The sequence below is a fragment of the Otolemur garnettii genome, unplaced genomic scaffold (assembly GCF_000181295.1).
Source record: "Otolemur garnettii isolate 467f Iridium unplaced genomic scaffold, OtoGar3 scaffold00032, whole genome shotgun sequence".
In the NCBI taxonomy this organism is placed as follows: domain Eukaryota; kingdom Metazoa; phylum Chordata; class Mammalia; order Primates; family Galagidae; genus Otolemur; species Otolemur garnettii.
The window spans coordinates 3,059,478-3,080,576 of NW_003852427.1; the positions used below are offsets into that span (position 1 = coordinate 3,059,478).

General features: G+C 43.7%; 2 protein-coding genes across 5 annotated transcripts in view; one reads left to right on the forward strand and one right to left on the reverse strand.

The window, feature by feature from the left end:
- IL17RB (interleukin 17 receptor B) overlaps positions 1–13,800 on the forward strand; it is an 18,904-nt gene extending 5,104 nt beyond the window's left edge. Inside the window, exons 5-11 of the mRNA XM_023512970.1 lie at positions 186–312; positions 4,162–4,209; positions 5,678–5,820; positions 6,204–6,269; positions 7,226–7,325; positions 8,768–8,866; positions 12,503–13,800. Coding sequence (XP_023368738.1) covers positions 186–312; positions 4,162–4,209; positions 5,678–5,820; positions 6,204–6,269; positions 7,226–7,325; positions 8,768–8,866; positions 12,503–13,059 — 1,140 coding nt within the window. The 3' untranslated portion in view covers positions 13,060–13,800. The remainder of the gene's footprint in view (positions 1–185; positions 313–4,161; positions 4,210–5,677; positions 5,821–6,203; positions 6,270–7,225; positions 7,326–8,767; positions 8,867–12,502) is intronic.
- The window catches only part of ACTR8 (ARP8 actin related protein 8 homolog), a 34,284-nt gene continuing 22,076 nt past the window's right edge, over positions 8,892–21,099 (reverse strand). Inside the window, exons 11-15 of one of the 4 annotated variants that reach the window (XR_002773282.1) lie at positions 18,522–18,786; positions 17,237–17,400; positions 16,033–16,220; positions 12,702–12,770; positions 8,892–11,309 (exon numbers count right to left, since the gene is read on the reverse strand). Coding sequence is in view for 3 of the 4 variants with exons in the window: in XM_023512968.1 (XP_023368736.1) it covers positions 16,077–16,220; positions 17,237–17,400; positions 18,522–18,786 (573 nt within the window). In the remaining variant the exon portion in view is untranslated. Of the gene's footprint in view, positions 11,310–12,685; positions 12,771–15,318; positions 16,221–17,236; positions 17,401–18,521; positions 18,787–21,099 lie in introns of those variants that run through there. The other 3 variants (XM_023512968.1, XM_012804988.2, XM_023512969.1) reach the window with 3 other exon arrangements.

Below are 21,099 nucleotides of genomic sequence, written 5' to 3' on the forward strand. Positions count from 1 at the left end.
AAAAAAAAAAAAAATTTTACACTTCTCTGATTCTGTGAGTTATGGCAAATTGTGTGAACTCTGGCTAGAGACATGTTTCAGCAGAATAAGGAATGACATCATAAATGAAAAGGGCAACACACAAAGGCTGTGCTTCTGCATTGCGTGGTGCGCTGGGACTCAGGGCTTCTGGCTTTGCCTTCCAGTGGATGTTCTCCTACGTGGGCTTTCCCGTGGAGCTGAGCACGCTCTACTTCATTGGGGCCCACAACATCCCCAATGCAAACATGAATGAAGATGGCCCTTCCATGTCTGTGAACTTCACCTCACCAGGTAAACGTCCTCACTCCTCTGTGGGCTGTCTTGTCTTACCTGCTTTGGGGTATGTGGTTTGGTACAGAAAGCCCAGGGAACCCCGAACAAGGCCTTTGACCCAGCCACATGTGTTTCCTCATCTGACATAGGGACATAGTAGTAACCACCGCTCACTCAGAGTGGAGATGATGGAGGAGTCACAGAGTCACAGGATGGAGGGAAAAGCCCATTCCCTGTGTGTAGGTACTGTGCATGACATGTGACATCTCACTTAAACCTCCCCCAAACCCCAAGGTTGGGATAGGCCCATTTCACAGATGAGGAAATTGAGAGGTTGAGTGGCTGCCCTGAGTTGTACATAGTACGAGTGAGGCTGACCTCCACACTCTGGTCCCTCCATCCGTGCACTGCAGTGCTTTTTATGTCATTGATGCAAAACGTTTGTGTGCCACTCTTGGCTGTCTGGTGGGCTGTGTGTGGCCAGGCCTCTGAGGATCTGTGGTCTCCAGTAGGCTTGTCCCCTGGGCTGTCTGTGAGAGGCAGGGTGGTACTGAGTGGATGGCTGGGCCGTGGTGGGGAAGAGGCAGGTTCACATGTGTGACAGGCCCAGCTGGGCTGGGTCACCTGCTCGTGCCCCAGTGCTGCCGTCTGTCTCAGTTGCATCATGAAAACCAAATGGGACAGGTTCCAATTCAGCCTCTGAGCCCATGGCCAGGCTGTTTGGGTGCTGTGCGTGACAGGCGATGGGGTTCCCACTTTGGGACCCTGACAGAAACTGCCGCTAGCGCAGCTTTGGGCATCTCTGTGGGCAATCAACAGACCTTAGGCTTCCTCAGAAAGCTTTGTAATTCTCAAGGGACTCTGTTGTCTCTTGACATGCATACCCCAGTGCAATCTGGGGTGCCTTGGTGACAAGCAAATCCCCTTTTCCTAACTTCTGGCTTCCACAGAGACCATACCTTACGGACTCTGGGTAAAGACTATACAGATGGATTTTTGTTTTAATTTTTAATCCCCTTTTTCTCTCATTTGTTTTGTGGTGTCAGAGTCTATTTAGAAAATAGGGTAAATGATGTTGTTATCAAAAGTTGCCTGGGAGTGCTGGGAGTGCCACCCCCGTTATTGTGATGTTTACTGCTCTGAACAAAGCCTACAGTAAACAGACGCTGCCCCTTCCAGTTGTCCTTGCTGGCCTTTGCTGTGAGAGAGGACTTCCGTAGCTCGAATCATCACTGTGATGTCACATATCACGCTCTAGCCATTGGCTGTCACATAGTGCCTTGGGATGGAAATTTATTTACATAGATGTAGTATGCTTTACCATGGGAAGCTGGGTTTTTCTTTTTTAATTAAAGGATCATCTTCCCTGTCCTCCTAACAACGTATCATAAAGGATTATACATAGTGATAACCACTGAGGGTTCCACATCAGAGCAGCAACAACTGGCCTCTCTCCTCACCTGGTCTGGTAGCCCTTGCGTGCTTTTGTGAAGGAACTATTTGAAGCCCAGGGTCTGGGCCCTTTGCCTGTTCTCCTCTGTGACTTTTGAGGATATCTGCAACCACCCACCGCTGCCTCCTGCTCAGTCTTCTCACTCCCCTCACTCATGGTCTAGTAGAAATTGGAGAAAATGTGAAGTGGACTCCAGACATAGCAGAGGAAATTATAGTCCTATTTCCAGAGGAATTATTCATTTAGTCACCCCAGAGGTAGAAAATCAGCCATTGAATGCTTCTGACAGGCCTCTGGGGTGAACAGGGACAGGAGCCCTCTTGTCTGTGATGCATAGAAGCCGAACTACAGGGGGAGGACAGACTTTGAGGTTCCAGGAGTAAGAGGAGGCTGGCCTTTCGGCCTAGGTGGCCATTCTTCCAAAAGGTCTTTGTGTCTCACTAGATCCCAAGGCACCTGACGAATTTCCAAATTCAAACTATTTCCTATGAGTGATACTTTGCAAAAGGTTTGGTCCGCATCCCAGAGGCTGATCTGCAACCAAGCTATGCCTGTGCTTTGTTAGAGGACTTTGCCACAGGGATTAGGCAGTGTGTTCTGTGGGTGTTTCCCATTATTTATTTTACCTCTGCCTGGGAGTTTTTGTGTGGCCCCTGCCTCACCGCCCTCTGTCCAAGCCAATGAGTACCCTCTTGAACAATTTCCAAGATTTCTGTAGTCATATCAAAGCCAAGATGTCCTCATTCGTTTGGAAACCAGTATTTGTGGACATCTGACTACTTGACTTTCCTTTTTAAACTTCTAACCAGGGCCAGTGTGAGATCCCAGAGGCTGATTTGCAAATCTAGCTACATGTATCTGTGTATGAGACCCTGTATTCAGGGGAATCCTGTTTTTTATGGTGTTTTAGGTTTTGTTTTAACATTTCCTTTTAGCCTTAAATTTTTCCTAAATAATTTCCTCCTAATTTAAAAATTTTTTCTCATCTGGGAATTTGAAATCTCAGTATTTGAATGTTACACCAATTTTTCCAAAGAGTTCAAACTACTTTAATACCAGAACCTGGTAAATTCGCAGCTGTTTCAAACAGCTGGTGGGCTTTGTATATAACATCATTAACTGCTGGAACATTAAATGTCCTGAGAGGTAAATGTAAAATGTAAAAAGTAATTTTTAATAACAATATACTTTTCCAGTTTTCTTTATGTAACCAAAACTCTTTTTGTTTTTAAGTAAACTTTTTTTTTTTTTTTTTTGAGACAGAGTCTCACTTGGTCACCCTAGGTAGGGTGCTGGGGTGGCATCATAGCTCACAGCAATCTCAAACTCTTGGGGTCAAGCGATTCTCTTGCCTCAGCCTCCTGAGTAGCTGGGACTATTGGCTCCCGCCACAATGCCCGGACTTTTTTTGGAGACGGATGGGGTATCGCTGTGGCTCAGGCTGGTTTTGAACCTGTGAACTCAGGCAATCTACCCACCTCAGCCTCCCAAGTGCTGGGATTACAGGTGTGAGCCACCGTGCCTGGCTTAAGTAAACTTTTTGTTTTGGAATAATTTTAGAATACAGAAAAGCTGCGCCTCACCCAGATTCTCTATTGTTAACACCATGATACAGTGGCAAAACTAAAACCCCAACATTATCGCATTCCTATGAGCTAAACTCCAGACTTTATTTGGATTTCACCTGCTTTTCCATTCATGTCCTCTTCTGTTACATTTGGGTCCTGGTGTTACCTCAAACTCCTCTGGTCTGTTACCATTTCTTAGTCTTTATTTTTCATGACCTTGACAGTCTTGAGCTCTGGCCAGGTATCCTGTAGAATGTCTCCCAGTTTGGATTTATCTGAGTTTGTCTCATGACAAAACTGGGGATATGGGCTCTGGGGATGAATACCGCAGAGGAGCGGGTGCTTTTCACTGCATCCCCTGGGGTGTGGCATCCCTGTGACTTCACTTTGAAGTTCACCTTGGTTAAGGAAGGGGCAGATAGGCTTCTTGTGTACATCTACTATTTTCCCCTTTCCCAGCTCTAGCTTCTGGAAACAAGTCAGAGTCTGCCCCATGGTTGAGAGGGGGCCAGGCGGTAGATTAAGTTTCAGGTTCTAGAAGAGGCAGCATCTACGTACACTGTCTCTAAAGAGTCTTCTCTTGGGAATCATACTGTTTTGATAAAGGCTATATTTAAACTATTCTGTTTTGATAAGGCTGTATATAAATTTGACTGTGGTTATCACATCATGGGTGGGTGATCTTCTGTTTAATAGTAAATTTTTAGTGTCCCATTTAAATGTGCTATCTTATCTCAGGAATGTTTTGGGAATTTGTTATAGTGTGGTATGCCTGTGTGTGTACTTGTTGGCAGGAGGGTAGAGCAGAGATACCTTTTCTAAAATGTAAAACTTTCAAATTTCCAGGCTGCCTAGACCATATAATGAAATATAAGAAAAAGTGCATTGAGGCAGGTAAGTAAATACAGAAGTTGCTTTTATTATTTGAAGAAACTGGTAACTTAAGCCAGCATAGCTCTTTTTACAGATGAAGAAACTGAGGCGGGGTGGGGGAAGGTGGGTTTTAAGTGTCCAGGTCACTCAGACAGTGAAGGCAGAAGCACCCAGGGCTAATCCCCCACCAGCACTTTGCCCACTGAGCTGAGCCTGTCCAGGGGATGGACTCTTAGCTGTATGTGGTAGGGCAACAATATGGTCAAATAAAACCACCCTATCCCCGTGACTGACGTTTTCGCCCCCAGTCACCCTCACAGTGGTGCCAGTTGAAGGTCCTTCCTGATGAATGGGAGTCCTATGAGCCCTTTCACCTCCTCAGACACTAGCACTCCCAACCTGTGGCCATGGGGCTCTCCAGAACCTTCTATTTGGATTAGCAAAAGAGTGGGAGTGTTAGCTAACAGAGTGACTTTGAAGCATGCTCTCAACCTCTTCAAAGGGATCACCTTCCACATGCCTTCCCCTGGGTGTTTGAAATAAATCCCTTTAGAATAATCCAGCCCTAGTGCCCACTTTCCAGGGGTTTGTTTTTCTGGGTAATTTAGTGTTGGGATGCTAATAAAGCTCGTGGCATGTGCAGGGATCGGTCCCAGACATTTCCAGTCTTCACCCCACAGGGCACCCGTGTGCCCTGTGAGACTGAGCTGCGGGTCCTGTGCTGTCTGTCCCACGAGAGGGCAGATGTGGAGCACTGAGCTTCCCTCTTGCTCCTGCCTCCACCCCAATGATCTGTAGGAAGACACTGTGGGTGTGAGGAGGTCTGAGGCCGTGAACTCCTAAAGACAATTCTGACCCAGGGCCTGAAAAGGTCTCCTAGGTGGGGAAGATAATTCATCCTATTGTATGACATGTTCCTGGAAATCAATCTAGTCCTTATTTGCAAGTCAGATCAATGAGACAACTGGCTTTTTCTGACAGAGTTGACTTGTCAGCAGGAGCCACTTCCTTCTTTCTTTGCATTCAGTAAAGTTGACAGAATGGTCTGATGGACGTGGATGAGGCTCCTGGAACACAGTGCTCTAGCAGCCATGGTCCTGATCCTGAATTCACCTGCTGTAACCATAAGCATGTCACCTAACCTGTGGCCCCCCAACCTGGGAAGAAAACATCACCCCCTCCTATGTTTATCTAAAAGCAGAGGCTAAGAACAGAAGTGAGAGATAGAATCCGGTCCGAGCCTCCTACCACCCCTAGAGCAGGGAAGCTATTTTTATAATAGCAGAGCAGTGGTATGGGGGCCCTATACTTTTGGGGGAGGCAGGTACTTGGAGACTCTGGGAGCAATGATAAAAGTTCACTGTATAGTGGAGTCCGCTTCTTAGATGTGTGCCAGAGAACTTAAGGTTTGTTTTCTAAAGCCCTTTGAGAAATTTTAATGAGGCAAGGGTCAGCATGTTCAACGTGGGATTCTCTCTCAACTTCCCAGGAAGTCTGTGGGACCCAAACATCACTGCTTGTAAGAAGAATGAGACGACAGTAGAAGTGAATTTTACAACCAGTCCCCTTGGAAACAGATACATGGCTCTTATCCAGACTAGCATGGTCATTGGGTTTTCGGATGTGGTGGAGGTACTCTTTCCCTTCATCCCCTTACCGTTACCCCCTCCTCACCCTCCCGCTTTCCTTAGCTTGTTGATAGGAAATGAGGACACATTAGGATTCTCTGAACAGGCTCTCTGTGGAGAGAGCACAGGACTGTCTATTGTGCAAACGTGCTGGGCCATTTTGATGAATTCAACAGATAAAAACAAGTCTCTGTGGCCATCCTGGGACGTATCACTGTGAATCTAAAACCTAACCGAGGTAGGAGTTCCAGAAGTATGAAGTGAATCCTTGTTCAGATACAGTCTAGTGAACTGACAGTCAGAACGCAAGCTCCCTCCTTAGCGGCCTCCACTCTGCCCCAGTCTGCTCACTCACGCCTCCATTCCTGTCTCACCTATGTGCCCCAGAGCGAACTGATGCGAACTTCCGTAGTGATCCCGGTGACTGGGGAAAGTGAAGGTGCTGTGGTTCAGGTAATTTTAAAGAGGTACTTTGGGGAGGGAAGGGACACTAGAAGACTGACCGTTCCCCCATTAACTGCTTCTAATGAGTCCTTTCGAGTTCATTCTCCCCTCCCGAATACGTTTCTGCCAGCAGATCTGAGCTTAGTGATACTGGGGAAGGCCACCCTGCCGTCTCCACCTGCCGAGGCCAGGAAGCTGACTTTCCAAAGTGCTTTTATTAATGCTTCCATTTCTGTCAGATGCTCAGGGCTAGGAGTGCCGTTTTATTTTCCCAATGATCAGTTTCAATTGCAAAATTAAGTTACAAAGGATTCAAACTTGGAAGGTTTAGGTTCCACATCTGGAGAGGGACTGTCTTCTCAGGGTCTCAGCTGACCAAGCTGGAAACAGGAAGTTGGACCCACAGATGATCTCAGGTCTCTTTCAAGTCTGAGTTTATAAGGTGGGGACATAGAGGATCCAGTAGGACACAGTCACACCCAAGAGAATAAGGAGCTTTTGTTTCTTATTCCCTGGAACATTAAATGCACAGACATGTAGGGCGTGGTAGGGGGGCGAGCACATTATGACTACACCCCTTTTCTAGGGAACTATAGAATTTCCTAGTCATAGGGGACTGGCTTGTCATAAAGCTCAGACTGAAGTCAGTAAGAATGCTATTGCTTTTTCTAAAGGAAGTGTTTGTGTGTTACGATGTGACCTAGCCCTTTCAGATAAGGAACCCAGCACGCTGGTAACATGCACAGTTTAGGCTCTAAGCTTGGTAGTCTTCAGTGCTTGAGTTTGGGGTCACTGGCTTGGATTTTAGGACTTTGTTACAGATATGTGACCCAAAAAATACCCATGACCATGCTAGATGTAGGGCTGAAACCAGAAAAAAAGGGAAGAAGAATCTTGGTGGAAGTAGGAACACTGCTGCTCTGGAGCACGCTGTGAGCTTTCTAAGTCTTTCATTTTTTTCTCAGTTGACTCCGTATTTCGCTACTTGTGGCAACGACTGCATCCGGCGCAAAGGAACTGTTGTGCTTTGCCCACAGACAGGTGCTCCCCTCCCCCTGGATAAGAGTAAGTGCCCAGTCATTTTCAAAGGGCAATCACAGTAATTCAGGACAGAGAGGGCCCCTCTGTCCCTGCCCCCGTCACTGTGTGGCAGGGCATGTGCACACGGGGAACGCAAGGAGTCCCTGCCTGCGTATGCTGAATTGGGGTGCAGAGAAAGCCGCCAGTGCCGTTCTCGAGAGCCTACAGTCTTAGAAAGAGCAAAGGCTTTATTTATGAAACCACTCACCCTTTATGAAGCAGGATACACCAAAGGGGAAAAAATAAACAGAATAAAATGAATGTTCTAAGAGCCATGAGGACGTGCTGAAAAAAGTCAGTGGCATAAAATGACTGGGTAGACACGAGAACACACATTTCACTGCATTTTGATTCTCTCATCAGTCTCAACAGCCCATGCTGCATTGTTATTATCAGTTGATGTGATCACACAGCCAGCATTTGAATAAACAAATTAGGAACCCTGGCACCAAATGATGGACACTTCACTAGTGCCCGAGAGCAGCATGTTCTGGAAAGTGTCTCGAGATTTAGAGACATGCCAGGTCTTTCATTACAGATGGACAAATAAAATGTTGCCAGAACTAGCCCAGGGGTGGGGTCAAAAGTTAGAAGCTGTTATTCTTAGAATCTCTCAAATGAAGACAACCCGGGTGCCTCTCTATCCTGACTTCTGCATGGGTGTGGTGCCACGTGGACTCCTAATCACTTCATGCCCGAGCCCCACTGTTCCTATGAGGCAGTGGCATCATTTCCCACAGGTCAGTCTAATAAACAGCCGTTAAAAATCCCATCGAGGCTGGGCACAATGGCTCGTGTCTGTAATCCCAACACTTTGGGAGGTTTAGGCAGGAGGATCACTTGAGGCCAGGAGTTTGAGACCAGCCTGAGCAAGAGAAAGACCTCTGTCTCTACAAAATAGAAAAATTAGCTGTGTCTGGTGGCATGCACCTGTAGTCCCAACTATTTGAAAGGCTAAGGCAGTAGCACTGCTCAAGCCCAGGAGTCTGAGGCTGCAGTGAGCTATGATGACGCTACCATGTTCTAGCCTGGGAAACAGAGCAAGACTGTCTCCAAAAGCCATTTACACTTACTATGAATGTAAGTAACTGTACCCAGAATGACAGTAATTCCTCAAAGGACAAAACACCATATGTAAACTCTGGTTTCTACAGTAAAAATGGCTATGCCTGGAAGGACTAAGAAGCTACAGAACAGCAGAGGACTATTCTTACTTTCCTGGGTCCCACATCCCTTGTGAGAATCTAACAAATGACCTGGACGGTCTATGGAAAAACAGAGATTGGCGGACTCCCAAAAGATTTTCTGACCCTTGGTTGTAAAGGGATCTAAACTTCTACAAAGCATAGAGTAAGAAGTCTAGTCTTCAAATAGGAGACAGATGTGGTTTTGTTTTGCCGAAAGTGAGTGAGCTTTGTTTTCTCTAGACAGAGGCATGTTAGGAGGCTGGCTGCCTCTCCTCCTCCCATCTCTGCTGGTGGCCACATGGGTGCTGGCGACTGGGATCTACCTGACGTGGAGGCACGGTAAGGGTCATGATTTTTTAAAGATAACCTAACGAGGAAATAACATTTTCACTTTTTTTAAAGCAAGTTCCTCTAGAGGCAATCATATGCTGGCATTTCCCAGAGCTGGAAGCCTGCATTTAATGCTTTACAGTGTTCCCACAGAGACTCAGAGGTCACGGCTAGACTCCATCTGCCACGTTAAAGTGCAGTGAGGACTTCCAGGTCTGGTGACTAGCACCTGTTTTATTTTTACCATGGAGGCAGCTCTAAGTCTGAAAGGATGAAGCTGTAAGTCTGAAAGCAAAAGATGAAAGATGACAAACTGCATTTTACCTGAGACGGGCACTCCAGGTTAGTTCTTAATTTGTATAAATAGTTTTTCTGAGGCCTAAGGAATCTCATTCACTTGGATTCAAATAAGAGTTGAACCCTGAATAGCCCAAGCTGAACCATGTAGGAACATGTACATGTGAACCTTTTTTTTAGTAAATCAAAGTTTTTAGAGAGTTGCAAAGGGGTAGGTGTGTCAAGAATGCATAAAATACACGTATTATAGATATTTATCTATTTTATCATTTACTACCATAAAATACACACAAGTCTATTATAAAAAGCCAAAGTTTATCAAAACTTATGTACACACAGACTTTACATGGGGCCATTCACAATCAGAGAAAAATAAAGGTGCAGAATTAAATCATAACTGCATAAAATTTACTATTCTATCTACTGTACAACTGTAATAATTTCATAGCCGTCTCCTGTTGCTATTGCAGTGAGTCTCAAGTGTTGCGCGTGTCAGCTTTAAACCCCGTGGGAGGCTAATCATCTCCAAATGAACAATTTGTCTCTCCAGCAAAGTACATATGCACAGTAAGAGTCACACGTGTTTTTCCTGTTCAGTGCAATACTGTAAATGTTGAGTAACACCATAGGACCTGTGCCAAGGGCCACTAATGACTCTGGAAGTGCTCCCAAGAAGCAGAGAAAAGTCATGACATTACAAGAAAAAGGTGAATTGCTTCATACGTAACTGCGGATTAAGTAAGGTCAGTAGCTGCAGTTGCCTGCCACGTCAAGATAATACAGAGTAAATAACAACCACTGTTAAGAATAAAAGGGGAAATAAAAAAGAAATTAGTGAAGCTATGGTACCAGCAGGTATGAACATCTGGCACTTTCTGTGAAACACCTTTGTATCTGGTATTGAAAATGCAGCTTTTATGTGGGTGCAGGATTACTGTAAGAAAAACATACCTATAGATTCTGTTATGATTTGAGAAGAAGCAAAGTCATTCATTATAAGACAACTTAAGGCAGAAGGAAGGTAAAGGTTCTAAAATTGAAGAATTTAATGCCAGCAAAGGCTATTTGATAATTTTAGAAAGAAGTCGGGCTTAGAAAATAACTCTAGGTAGCAGGAGAAGCAGTCTGTGCCAACCAAGAGGCAACAGCCAAGTTCCTAGACTCCACTAGGAAGAATCACTGAGGAGAAAGGCTAGCTGCCTCAACAGGCTTGACAGGCAGATGAAAGTAACCTATTCTGGGGGGGGGGCGCAAGGGGGGCTACAAAGAACATTTACTAGCACAGAAGACAAGCGAGCACAGGATTTAAGGCGGAAGGAATAGATTAAACTCTGCTGTTTTGCACAAAGGCAGTCAGGTTTATGATCAGGACTGCCCCTATCTATAAAGCTGTCAATCTCAAGCCTGGATCACAAAAACCCCTTTTCTGGATCGGTTCCATTGATGCTTTGTCCCTGATGTCCCAGAGAGTACCTTGCCAGTAAAGGGGACTGCCTTTTAAAGTTCTTTTGATATTGGAAAATGTCCCTGGCTACCCAGAATCCCACAAGTTCAACACCAAAAGCATCAATGTCGTCTTGCCTACAAACACAGTGTTTCTAATCCAGCCTCTAGATCAGGAGGTCATAAAGGACCTTTAAGGCTCCTTACACATAGTACTCTGAAAAGGACTGTCAATATTATGGAAAAGAATCTCCAAGAAATAGCATGAAGATCTGGAAGGATCACACCATTAAAGATGCTGCTGTTGCTATATCATAGAAAAAGCTCTGAAAGCCATCGGGCCAAAAACAGTAAATCCCTGCTGAAGAAAACAGCCCAGATGCTGTGCACAACTTTATAGGACTTAGGACAGAGCCAATCAAGGGACTCGTGAAAGGACTTGTGGATGTGGCAAAAGACGTGGGGGCAGAGGAGCAAAGGATTTCAGGATGTGGATCTTGGGAGAAATTTAACCGCTTACGGACACCACCCCAGAGGAATTACCAGAGGCTGACTTGATGGAGATGAGTACTTCTGAACCAGCCAGACGAGACGACATAGAAGCAGTGAGAGAACCAACATTAGATTAGACGGTCTGGCAGAAGGTTCCAGTTATCCAAGACTGCTTTGACTTCTTTTACAGTATGATCCTTCTATGATATGGGAACTAAAACTAAAGAAAGGTAGAAGAATTAGTTTTACATAGAAACATTTCTAGAGAAATTATGAAAGTCAGAAATTACAACGGAAAGCTCCACTCAGCACATCTGCCTCTGCCCCCAGGACACAAGACCAGCCCCTCCTCTGCCTCCTCCTCAGCTTATTCTACACGGGGATGGGGACGAAGACCTTAATGATGACTCACTTCCACCTACTAGTCAATGTATTTTGTCTTCCTTATGATTTTAAGAATATTTTTCTGTCTTAAGAATACAGCATATAATACACGTTATATACAAAGTGTGTGTCACTAACTCTGAATGTTATCCATGAGTCAACAATAGGCTATTAGTGGGAGTACAGTTTTGGGGCAGTTAGAAGTAACAGGTGGATTTTCAACTGCACAGGGGCTGGCACTCCTAACCCCTGCATTGTGCGAGCATCAACTGTGCTCTCGAAGTTAGTCTTTGCCAACTCTGTAACACTAAGTATTTGAATACAGCTAGAGGCAGACCCATCACAAACTTCTCATTTTTCTCTCTATACATGTAGTAAAGGAACTGTAAGTGCACTCTTGAGTCATTTGTGACCATAATATAGACAGAATAAGATTAATTCCATGTTCTTTCTAAGCTAAGAAAGCCAGGTGGCACTTTTAACTCAGGAATACTTTTAGGGAATGCTGTTTGACCTGTATTATTTTTAGCAGTTTCATACAGAATTTCTATTTTATAGCACTGTACAGGGCAGAATTCTAGGTAAGTTTCAGAGGCTGAAATGGGGCACCATTTAACTTTATAGGACTATAAAGAAACTACCACCTGCAGGTGTAAGATGGTACAAATAACTGAGTTCTCACAAAGTATGACATCGAGTGTAGAGGTCCGGCGCCCCTCTTTATATAGACCATTAAAAATATGGAATTTGTAACTACCAACCTCAAACAAAGTACCTTAAACCTAAATAGTTTCTTTGAATTTATCTGAAAAGATAAGGCTTGAATAAGAGCACTGATCTTTGAGGTTTAAGGGTCAGGAGATGCGTTCAAAAGTAACATCAGGATGTTTCTCCGTCAGGCAGTAACAAGGTCCCTGGTGCTCAGCTGCCGTTCTCTAGCGAGGGGACAATTGTCAGTGATGGTTTACACAAGAGTAGAGGCTGCTGTGTGTTCGCAGATAACCAATGCTTGTCTCCTTTTCTCTACAGAAAGGATCAAAACGACTTCCTCTTCTACCACATTACTACCCAGCATTAAGGTTCTCGTGGTTTACCCATCTGAAATATGTTTCCATCATACAGTTTATTACTTCACTGAATTTCTTCAAAACCATTGCAGAAGTGAGGTCATCCTTGAAAAGTGGCAGAAAAAGAAAATAGCAGAGATGGGTCCAGTGCAGTGGCTTACCACTCAGAAGCAAGCAGCAGATAAAGTCATCTTCCTTCTCTCCAATGACATCAACGTGTGTGATGGTACCTGTGGCAAGAACGAGGGCAGCCCCAGTGAGAACTCTCAAGACCTGTTCCCCCTTGCCTTTAACCTTTTTTGCAGCGATCTAAGAAGCCAGACTCATCTGCACAAATACGTGGTGGTCTACTTCCAAGAGGCTGATCCCAAAGATGGCTACAGTGCTCTCAGTGTCTGCCCCAAGTACCACCTCATGAAAGACGCCACCACTTTCTGCACAGAACTTCTCCATGTCAAGCAGCATGTGTCAGTGGGGAAAAGGTCACAAGCCTGCTACAGTGGCTGCTCTTCCTTGTAGCCCCCCCATGAGCAGCAAGAGACCTTGAAGCCTTCCTTCAAGGTCATCACCAAAAATGCATTTGTGATAAACTTGAGGTAGACTGTACAGCCCGTAAGGGGTCTACTAGTTAAAACATTTCATGCCAATAGAGGTCTTGTTACAAATACTGCCAGGTGCTACAGCATTAAGAATTTGAACTAAATCAGTAATTCCAAAGCTAAATCAGTTTTATACCCACAAATCAAGAATAATTATAATTGAAAACTATAACCAAGCTGATAATGCAGTGATAAAGCATCTTCAAACCAAACATCGGTCTTGCAATGTATGCACTGCAGATAGTACTGTTTAGCTTTGTAATAGTCTAAATTTAATTAATGAATACTAAATTTAAGAAGGCCTCACTAATTCACTCAGTAGCTTCTTAAGTGAAAGATCTATTACATGTAAAAATCTTTATTTGTAAGATAACAAAAGTAGGGAACAAACAAGTTGAACCCATCTTTACTGACCAGATGATCTAGTGTCTATGTACCTACTTGTATTATCTGGCATTTACACAAGACCTTCCCTCTCTAAACCAGATTTCATGTCTTGAGTCTTGTACAGGTGACTTTTAATGTGAACAACAAAATACCTATAAACCTGTTACCTACTTTTCCCAAAGTTAACTTCTATTAACTGGCAAAAGTTCTCAGTTTCTTGGTTATTATGTAACCTTTTATGTTGAAAATATAAATAATTCTTAAGTTGAAAGACCTCTTGAAATAAATAATCTTTTTACAAAGTAAAAGGTATTATAATGCTTTACTTAAAAAACAGAAGCCACCACAGAATTACAGGACATAGAGATATGTGGTATTTTAAGTCTTACAACTTTCAATTTTTCTAGAAGGATCTTAATGCAGAGGTCACACTATATTAGCGTATATATCCTTCTAGGAATGCTCATTTCACAGTACAGTACTGACTGTTCTAGAATGTGGATCCATTTCAGATGGATTACCATTAAAATAAAAACCAAAATAAGTGCAAAGTAAAAACTCATCATGTCCAGTTTCACAAGCAGATACTCAGTTAAGGCTGAAGCCCTGTTTAATGTGGTAAAGCCCACTTATTTGTCATGATTAATTTTCACAGTGTGTATAAGTGTTAGTAACAGAAGATGATGGACATGGCTTAGGTCAAAACTTTGACCTAAACCAACCTCCTTTGAATCAACATCCACTAGGTCTAAGAGCAATATGCTATTAGGTCACAAACTATTAGAAACAGAAATACATACTATGCTTTTGAAAATAAAATTGTGTTGAAATAGCCAGCTCAGAAAGATAAGTAAAAATCAACAATCTATACATTTATTTTGTTAAAAAGTTAAAAAAATAAAAACATACATTTTTCAAATTGAAGGCACACATCCCAACAGTACTAGCAAGTTACAATTATTTTGTTATACTGCACTCTTGAAGCTTCTCCTATTATGCAGAATGCTCCAGGACCAGCATCTCTCCACATCCAAAGACTTTTCTTACTTCCATCTCTTCTCTCTCCTTGCCCTTGTCTTTGCCTCAGTCTCACCCTATCTCCAGTCTGGATAAATTAGACGGTGGAAACAGATGCCTGGCAGCAGGTCACAGGAAGCAGCACTCAGCAGTCCAGCGCGCCTTCCCTGGGCCCCCGAGGTCCTGGGCTGTGCTCGCTGACTGACTCCTGTCTTTGGACAATGCCTTCTCTTCCTCTTGTCAGGAGCTCAACAGGCTTCACCAGCACCTGGGCACCAGGTGGTAATAGCTCCTGTATTACTTAGATTTTGCTTCAGGATGCTTACAGGTTACGGTCAGCTCATCTTACTGATCATAATGAACTCCAAAAGCTTTTATTTGGTTCTTCAGGTAAAGGATAATTGGTGTGGGGGGGGGGGCTTATGATTAAGTCAGTAGAAACTACAGTAGTGGCTTTGTTTATCTGTACAATGCAAGCTGACAACTCCAAATTACACCTACATCATTTCTATTTGGCTTTAGGAAGGAAACAAGATTTTCAGCTCTTGTTCTGTTTCGGTCAAATAATTGTCTTTTTTTTTTTTTTTCTGTAAGCTCTCCTAGAGCGGGCAAGGAAAAAAAACAGTCAGTAGAAACTACAGTAGTGGCTTTGTTTATCTGTACAATGCAAGCTGACAACTCCAAATTATACCTACATCATTTCTATTTGGCTTTAGGAAGGAAACAAGATTTTCAGCTCTTGTTCTGTTTCGGTCAAATAATTGTCTTTTTTTTTTTTTTCTGTAAGCTCTCCTAGAGCGTGTCAGGTAATAAAACCTAGTCAGCCCAACCTTAACTTTTTTTTTTTTTTTTTTTGCAGTTTTTGGCTGGGGCCAGGCTTGAACCCACCACCTCTGGCATATGGGGCCGGTGCCCTACTCCTTGAGCCACAGACACCACCCCCAACCTTACCTTTTTACCCTCTAGAAATCTATGGATCCCATTCTTTTGCAATCCAACAGAAAAACAAAAGCCTCCCCATTTTTTCTTTTTCTCTATTTGGAATTCTAAAAGGACACACAAATTCATCACATTACATGTGCACGTAACTCGGACAACTTTAGATTCTAACTGCGATACTAGACAGGAAGAAAAATGGCACAACTAGAGAGTTCTCACAAGTCAGAGGCCACCCCTGGTGGTAGCCCGAGTCTGCTTGCTGATGACATTCAGAAGTCAACTTAAACGATGGGCTCCCCCAGGTGAGAACATTCAACAGCAACGCTTTACATCTCTGGGCAGTTCACTAGACCCTGAGAGAGCGGGAGGAGAGTTTACAACTGAAGAGTCAGTTCATAGTCTCCAAAGGCCTGACTAACAAAAAGCAGCTTATAATTTCACACCAACATCATGTCTTCAACATGAAGTTGAAATTCACTTACTTTCCATGAAACTTAAGCATCTAGATCAATAAATTAAAATACATATATCCTGTAAGAGTCTTTTATACCAAGAAGCTTGTTTCTGGTCTTCACCGGTGACTTTGGTCCCGTCTCACCATACAAAAGCAGCCCGCTCTCGTAACATGCGGACGCCAAAGCGCTGCCACTCTCGCTGGTAGATCCACAGTTCCTGTGTTGTATCCAAACAAGCCAACACTGCCCCTCCTTTCCATGCAATCAGCCTGGGATCCATGTCCTAGGGAGGTGATGAAGATATTTTAGCTTATTCAAACGACACATACTTGAACTTAAAGGCTGGAAAAACCCCTGCTCAGAAAATACCTAGTTAGCCAAGTTTCCACCTGCATTAAAAATAGCAAGACTCACGAACTACAGACGTCCTTCTGTTCCAACTGACAAGAAAACTTTTAAATTTTTATTATTGAAGATGCTACTATTTACTACTATTCCACAAATAGTTAAGGTCCTGTAGGCAGGACCTATATAAAGAAATGACTTACTTTAAAATCTGAGTAGAAGCTTGAGGACACACCCTCCCTTAAGATTAAAAAGAAACAATATTTCCAGGAATTGTCAGTGAGAGTTTATGAAATATAGACAATCTATTCCTAAATTCCTCGACTTCTCTTTCTTTACAAGATAATTTAAGTCGTAGGATCCTTGGTATAAATTAAAAAAGATGAAGCTGGAGCAGCTGGCTCAGCGCCCATAGCTCAGTGGTTAGGGTGCTGGCCATATACACTGGGGCTGGTGGGTTCAAACCTGGCCTGGGCCTGCTAAACAACGACAGCAACAACAGAAAAAAAATAGCCAGGCATTATGGGAGGCTGAGGCAAGAGAATTGCTTAAGCCCAAGAGTTTGAGGTTTCTGTGAGCTGTGATGCCATGGCACTCTACCAAGGGCGACATAGTAAGACTGTCTCAAAAAAAAAAAAATAGAAATAGAAAACAGAGCTGTTCTGGCTGGTGGGGTGTCAGAGTGCAGGCCGTGTTCCCTTTGCCCCTGCCCCCACTAAAGTGGAGAGCACTGCAGGGAAGAGAAGCAGGAATCTGTCCCTTGGGCCAGAGCTCCTTCCACCACATCTGGGACCTGCTGGAAATAATTCTACTTGCTGCAACCCCTCAAGAACTCCCCACATGCAAGCCCACGCCTACCTGGATTGGATCTGTTTATATACAACATCACACTTAGAAATAATTAATGCTGGTTTTATTTGCATACAGTCAAACTTGTACCATGAGACAACATACCTTAGGCCTTGTGATCACATCCACGTTTTCAATAATACGCCTGAAAGAAGGTGGCATTTTATTGAGAATTCTGTGCTGCAGAAATTCTTGAGCTTTATGAAACATCAAACCACCGCCCACCACTAGGATGGAGCTGTACATCTTCTTTTTGGTATCATCAGATGCTGAAAAACACAGCAATATTCTTTCCATACTTTTTTTTCCACGCCCAACAACCCTAGATCAAGCCACCATCATCTCTTGCTTGGTCAACTGCAATAGCCTTCTGAAAGATCTCCCTTCCATCCACCATCAACCCTGCAGCCAGAGGAACTCATAAAACCTAAAAATGAGCACACTGCCACCCCACACCATAGCCTGCTACTGGAAAGATTAGACCAAAATCTGTTTTGTTTTGTTTTTTTTTAAGAGATAGAGTCTTATTTTGTGGCCCTCAGTAGAGTGCTGTGGTCACAGCTCACAGTAACCTCCAGCTCTTGGGCTTAGGCTATTCTCTTACCTCAGCCTCCCAAGTAGCTGAGACTACAGGCGCCTACCACAATGCCCGGCTATTCTTTTGTTGTAGTTTTGGCCAGGGCCGAGTTCTAACCCACAACCCTTGGTATACAGGGCCAGCGCCCTACTCACAGAGCCTAGGCACTGTCCTTTTTTTTTAAGACCAAAATCTCCCCCCTGCCTGGAATGCCACTCTACCTATGACCACTTACCCTCCTTCACGCATAGGCCTCCTTCTCTAACTTCCTCCTCCATGTGGGAAGTAAAGATTCCTTACTAACTCCCTTAATCAGAAGCTCTCACAGCCAGCACCCTTTAGCTCAACTTTATTGTATCTGCCTTAGTTGTAATTTCACATTTGTGTAACAATGTGCCTTATTTTGGTCTCCTCCACTAGGAGGCCAGGAGCCAGTTCTATTTCATTACTATATTCCCAGCACCTGCCAATGTAGGCCACAGAGTAGCTGCTTGATAGTTTTTCAACATGCTACACCAGGGGTGTCCAACCTGTGGGCTGCATGCTGACTTCGTGAGGATGTTTTTTGCTTACCTGTGTTGACAGAAAGTATGCAGACCTTTTTTTTTTTTTTTTTTTTGGCTAATTAGCTTTCTTTAGTGCTTGGGTATTTAACGTGTAGCCCAAGACAACTTTTATTCTAATGTGCAACATTGAAAAAAAAAGGTGGGATACCCCTGTGCTACACTGCATAACTATACCTTAGGCTAAATCAATTCACTTAAGTGCTATCCTACTTAATTACCACCTCCCAGTCTCCCCAAATGTGCTTACAACAGCAGTCTATGCTGTGAAGGATGGCTTTATCCAGGCCCAGGGCTTTTCCTTCAAACAGTGAGATGGCAGTCTTCCTGGACATCAGTGCAGTGAGGGCTTCCTCAGAGTCATTGCCGGCCATCAGGCAGTCTCCCTGGGAAGACCCCAAATCCACCTCCTGGGAATGGAGTCTTTCTGGAAGATCAGAAGACTGGCCACGAAGATCGCCTTCAAATCCAATAGGTTTGGATGCAGACTTTCGGTCAGCAGTAGCTTTTGCAGACTTTAAATCAAAAGAATAATCAGTAGACGGTATGACTATAATAGAACACTGTTGATGTTGTCTAGCTAGACCCTACTTCTCCCTACACCACTATTATGCTGCTACTGTAAGACAAAAGGCACCACAGTATATCAACAACTCTCCAGCACTCATTCCAACACAACCGGGGAATGAGAGGTGACACACAGAAGGCGAGGATGCTCTGACAATTCAAAAGCAGTCTGGCTAGCAGAGGTCTCTCCGAACCTTGTTTCAACTGGTTGGATTTTAAAATTGAAATGTCAATATAGATGAACTTTCTTTCCCTTAAACTGAGTTCTTAAGTGGAGTATTTCAGGGAGCTTCACAGGCCAGTGGCTACTATGGAACCCTTATTTTCAGATCCTATTTATCCACTTCATGCTTGTCTCTAGGGCAAGAACAAGGACCAGAAAAGTGTATTCTTCATCACAAGCTGCTGCCGTTTCGTTAGCAGATAAAAACTTGTTTATGCCCCTGCACTAGACATCCTCTTCTTACTGGGATCACCTTTCTTTGCCTCTGCCGTACACATCTTTCACATAATTAAAATACAGGGGAAGATGCAAGGATGGTTCAACATACACAAATCTATAAATGTAATTCACCTGATAGGCGCAAAAACAATGACCATATGATATTCTTGATGGATGTAGAAAAAGCATTTGACAAAATTCAGCACCCTTTTACAATAAGAATTCTTAACAAAATAGGCAGAGATGGAACATACCTCGAAATTATAAAAGCCATAAATGACAAACACCCAGCCAACATCATACTGAACAGCGAAAAATTGAAAGCTTTCCCGCTTAGAACTGGAACTAGACAAGGTTGCCCACTGTCAACACTTTTGTTCAATGTATTGCTGCAAGTCTTAGCCACAGCTATCAGGCAAGAGAAGGAAATCAAGGGTTAACAAAATGGGGCAAGAAGTATCCCTCCTTCCTGGTAATGCAATCTTCTATATCGAAAACCCAAAGATTGAAGTGGTATCTATCACTCCTCGAAGTGATAAATAAAATCAGCAAAGTCTCTAAGTTACAAAATCAATGTACACAAGTCAGCAGCATTCCTTTTTGTTTGTTTGTTTAGCAGGCCATTGCAGCAGCCCGTAGAGCCTATGGCTAGGAGGAGTGAGAGTGGTAAGAAATACCTGTGTAGCTCAATGATGGAACACCTTGGTGAGAAGGGCATGGAGAGGGATTTGGTTCTAACAAGCATGAGAGAGCTCACGAGATGAGAGCACTGGTGAATTGGCATGGAGAGGGATTGGTTCTAACAAGCATGAGAGAGCTCGGGAGATGAGAGCACTGGTGAATTGGCAGTCTCTACACCTGTGGTGGTGAGAGGCACGAGCTCAGCCTTATATTAGGCCGGAGGAGAAGGCAGTTAAGGAGCATGCGCATTCTATCACGGACACGCTCACTCTGTCTCCTCTCTTACCTGCAGAACGCCAGCATGGTGTCTCTCTGCTGAAGATTACCAAACTCTGCTAAAGACTTAAGATCTACCTATGCTAAGAAGTCGGCTTTACTCTAACACACTCTCTCTCTCCCCAGCTGAAGTAGACAGCCCTCTGGCACCTAAGAGAAACTGTTCCTGAGCAAGGTAGCTTAGCGGTCCACGTCCGCCATCGGAACCTACCTAAGCCGGGCCCGTCCCGGGCCCTGACAAGTGGTGTCAGAAGCAGGACAGTGAACACCACTGACAAATGGTGCTGTGAGCAGGATTCAGTGAATGTGGACCGAGAGGGAAATAAGCTTTAGCAAGTAAGAAAAAGAGAAGAGAAATAGAAATATGTAGAGGGAAAAGAAATATCTAAAAAAGACAGCCAACAGCAGGCTGTTCTCATTTGGTTTTTCCTCTTTCCTACATTTTCTCTTTCTAAATTCTAACTACTTCTGTGGGAAAAAAGCTGATAAAAGCCTTTAGCCTCTTCTGAGAAGTGGCTAGGGGAAAAAAGGCAGAAAAAAGCCTTTAAACAGGAAAGAAAGAGAAAAGATAGAACTAGGAGATAAGAACCTTTAGCAAACAAGCCTTTAGCCTCTGGGGTGAGAAAAGCCTTCAGTAAAACACAAAGAGAAAAGTTTTGGGAATAGGTTGCAAGAGTTTATTAAGTTAGGGAAAAGAACTTCTAACTGCCTTCCCCTATATCTTCAGCCATTGACAGCAGGAAGTAGCTTTTGAGAGAGTGATGCCCCAATCCCTTTTTGGCAGTTAAGAGTTTGTTTAAAAAGAAAAGAATTGAGGTAGATTGAGGCTGGTGAAGAAACAGAGGAAGTGGCTCAAGTGGCT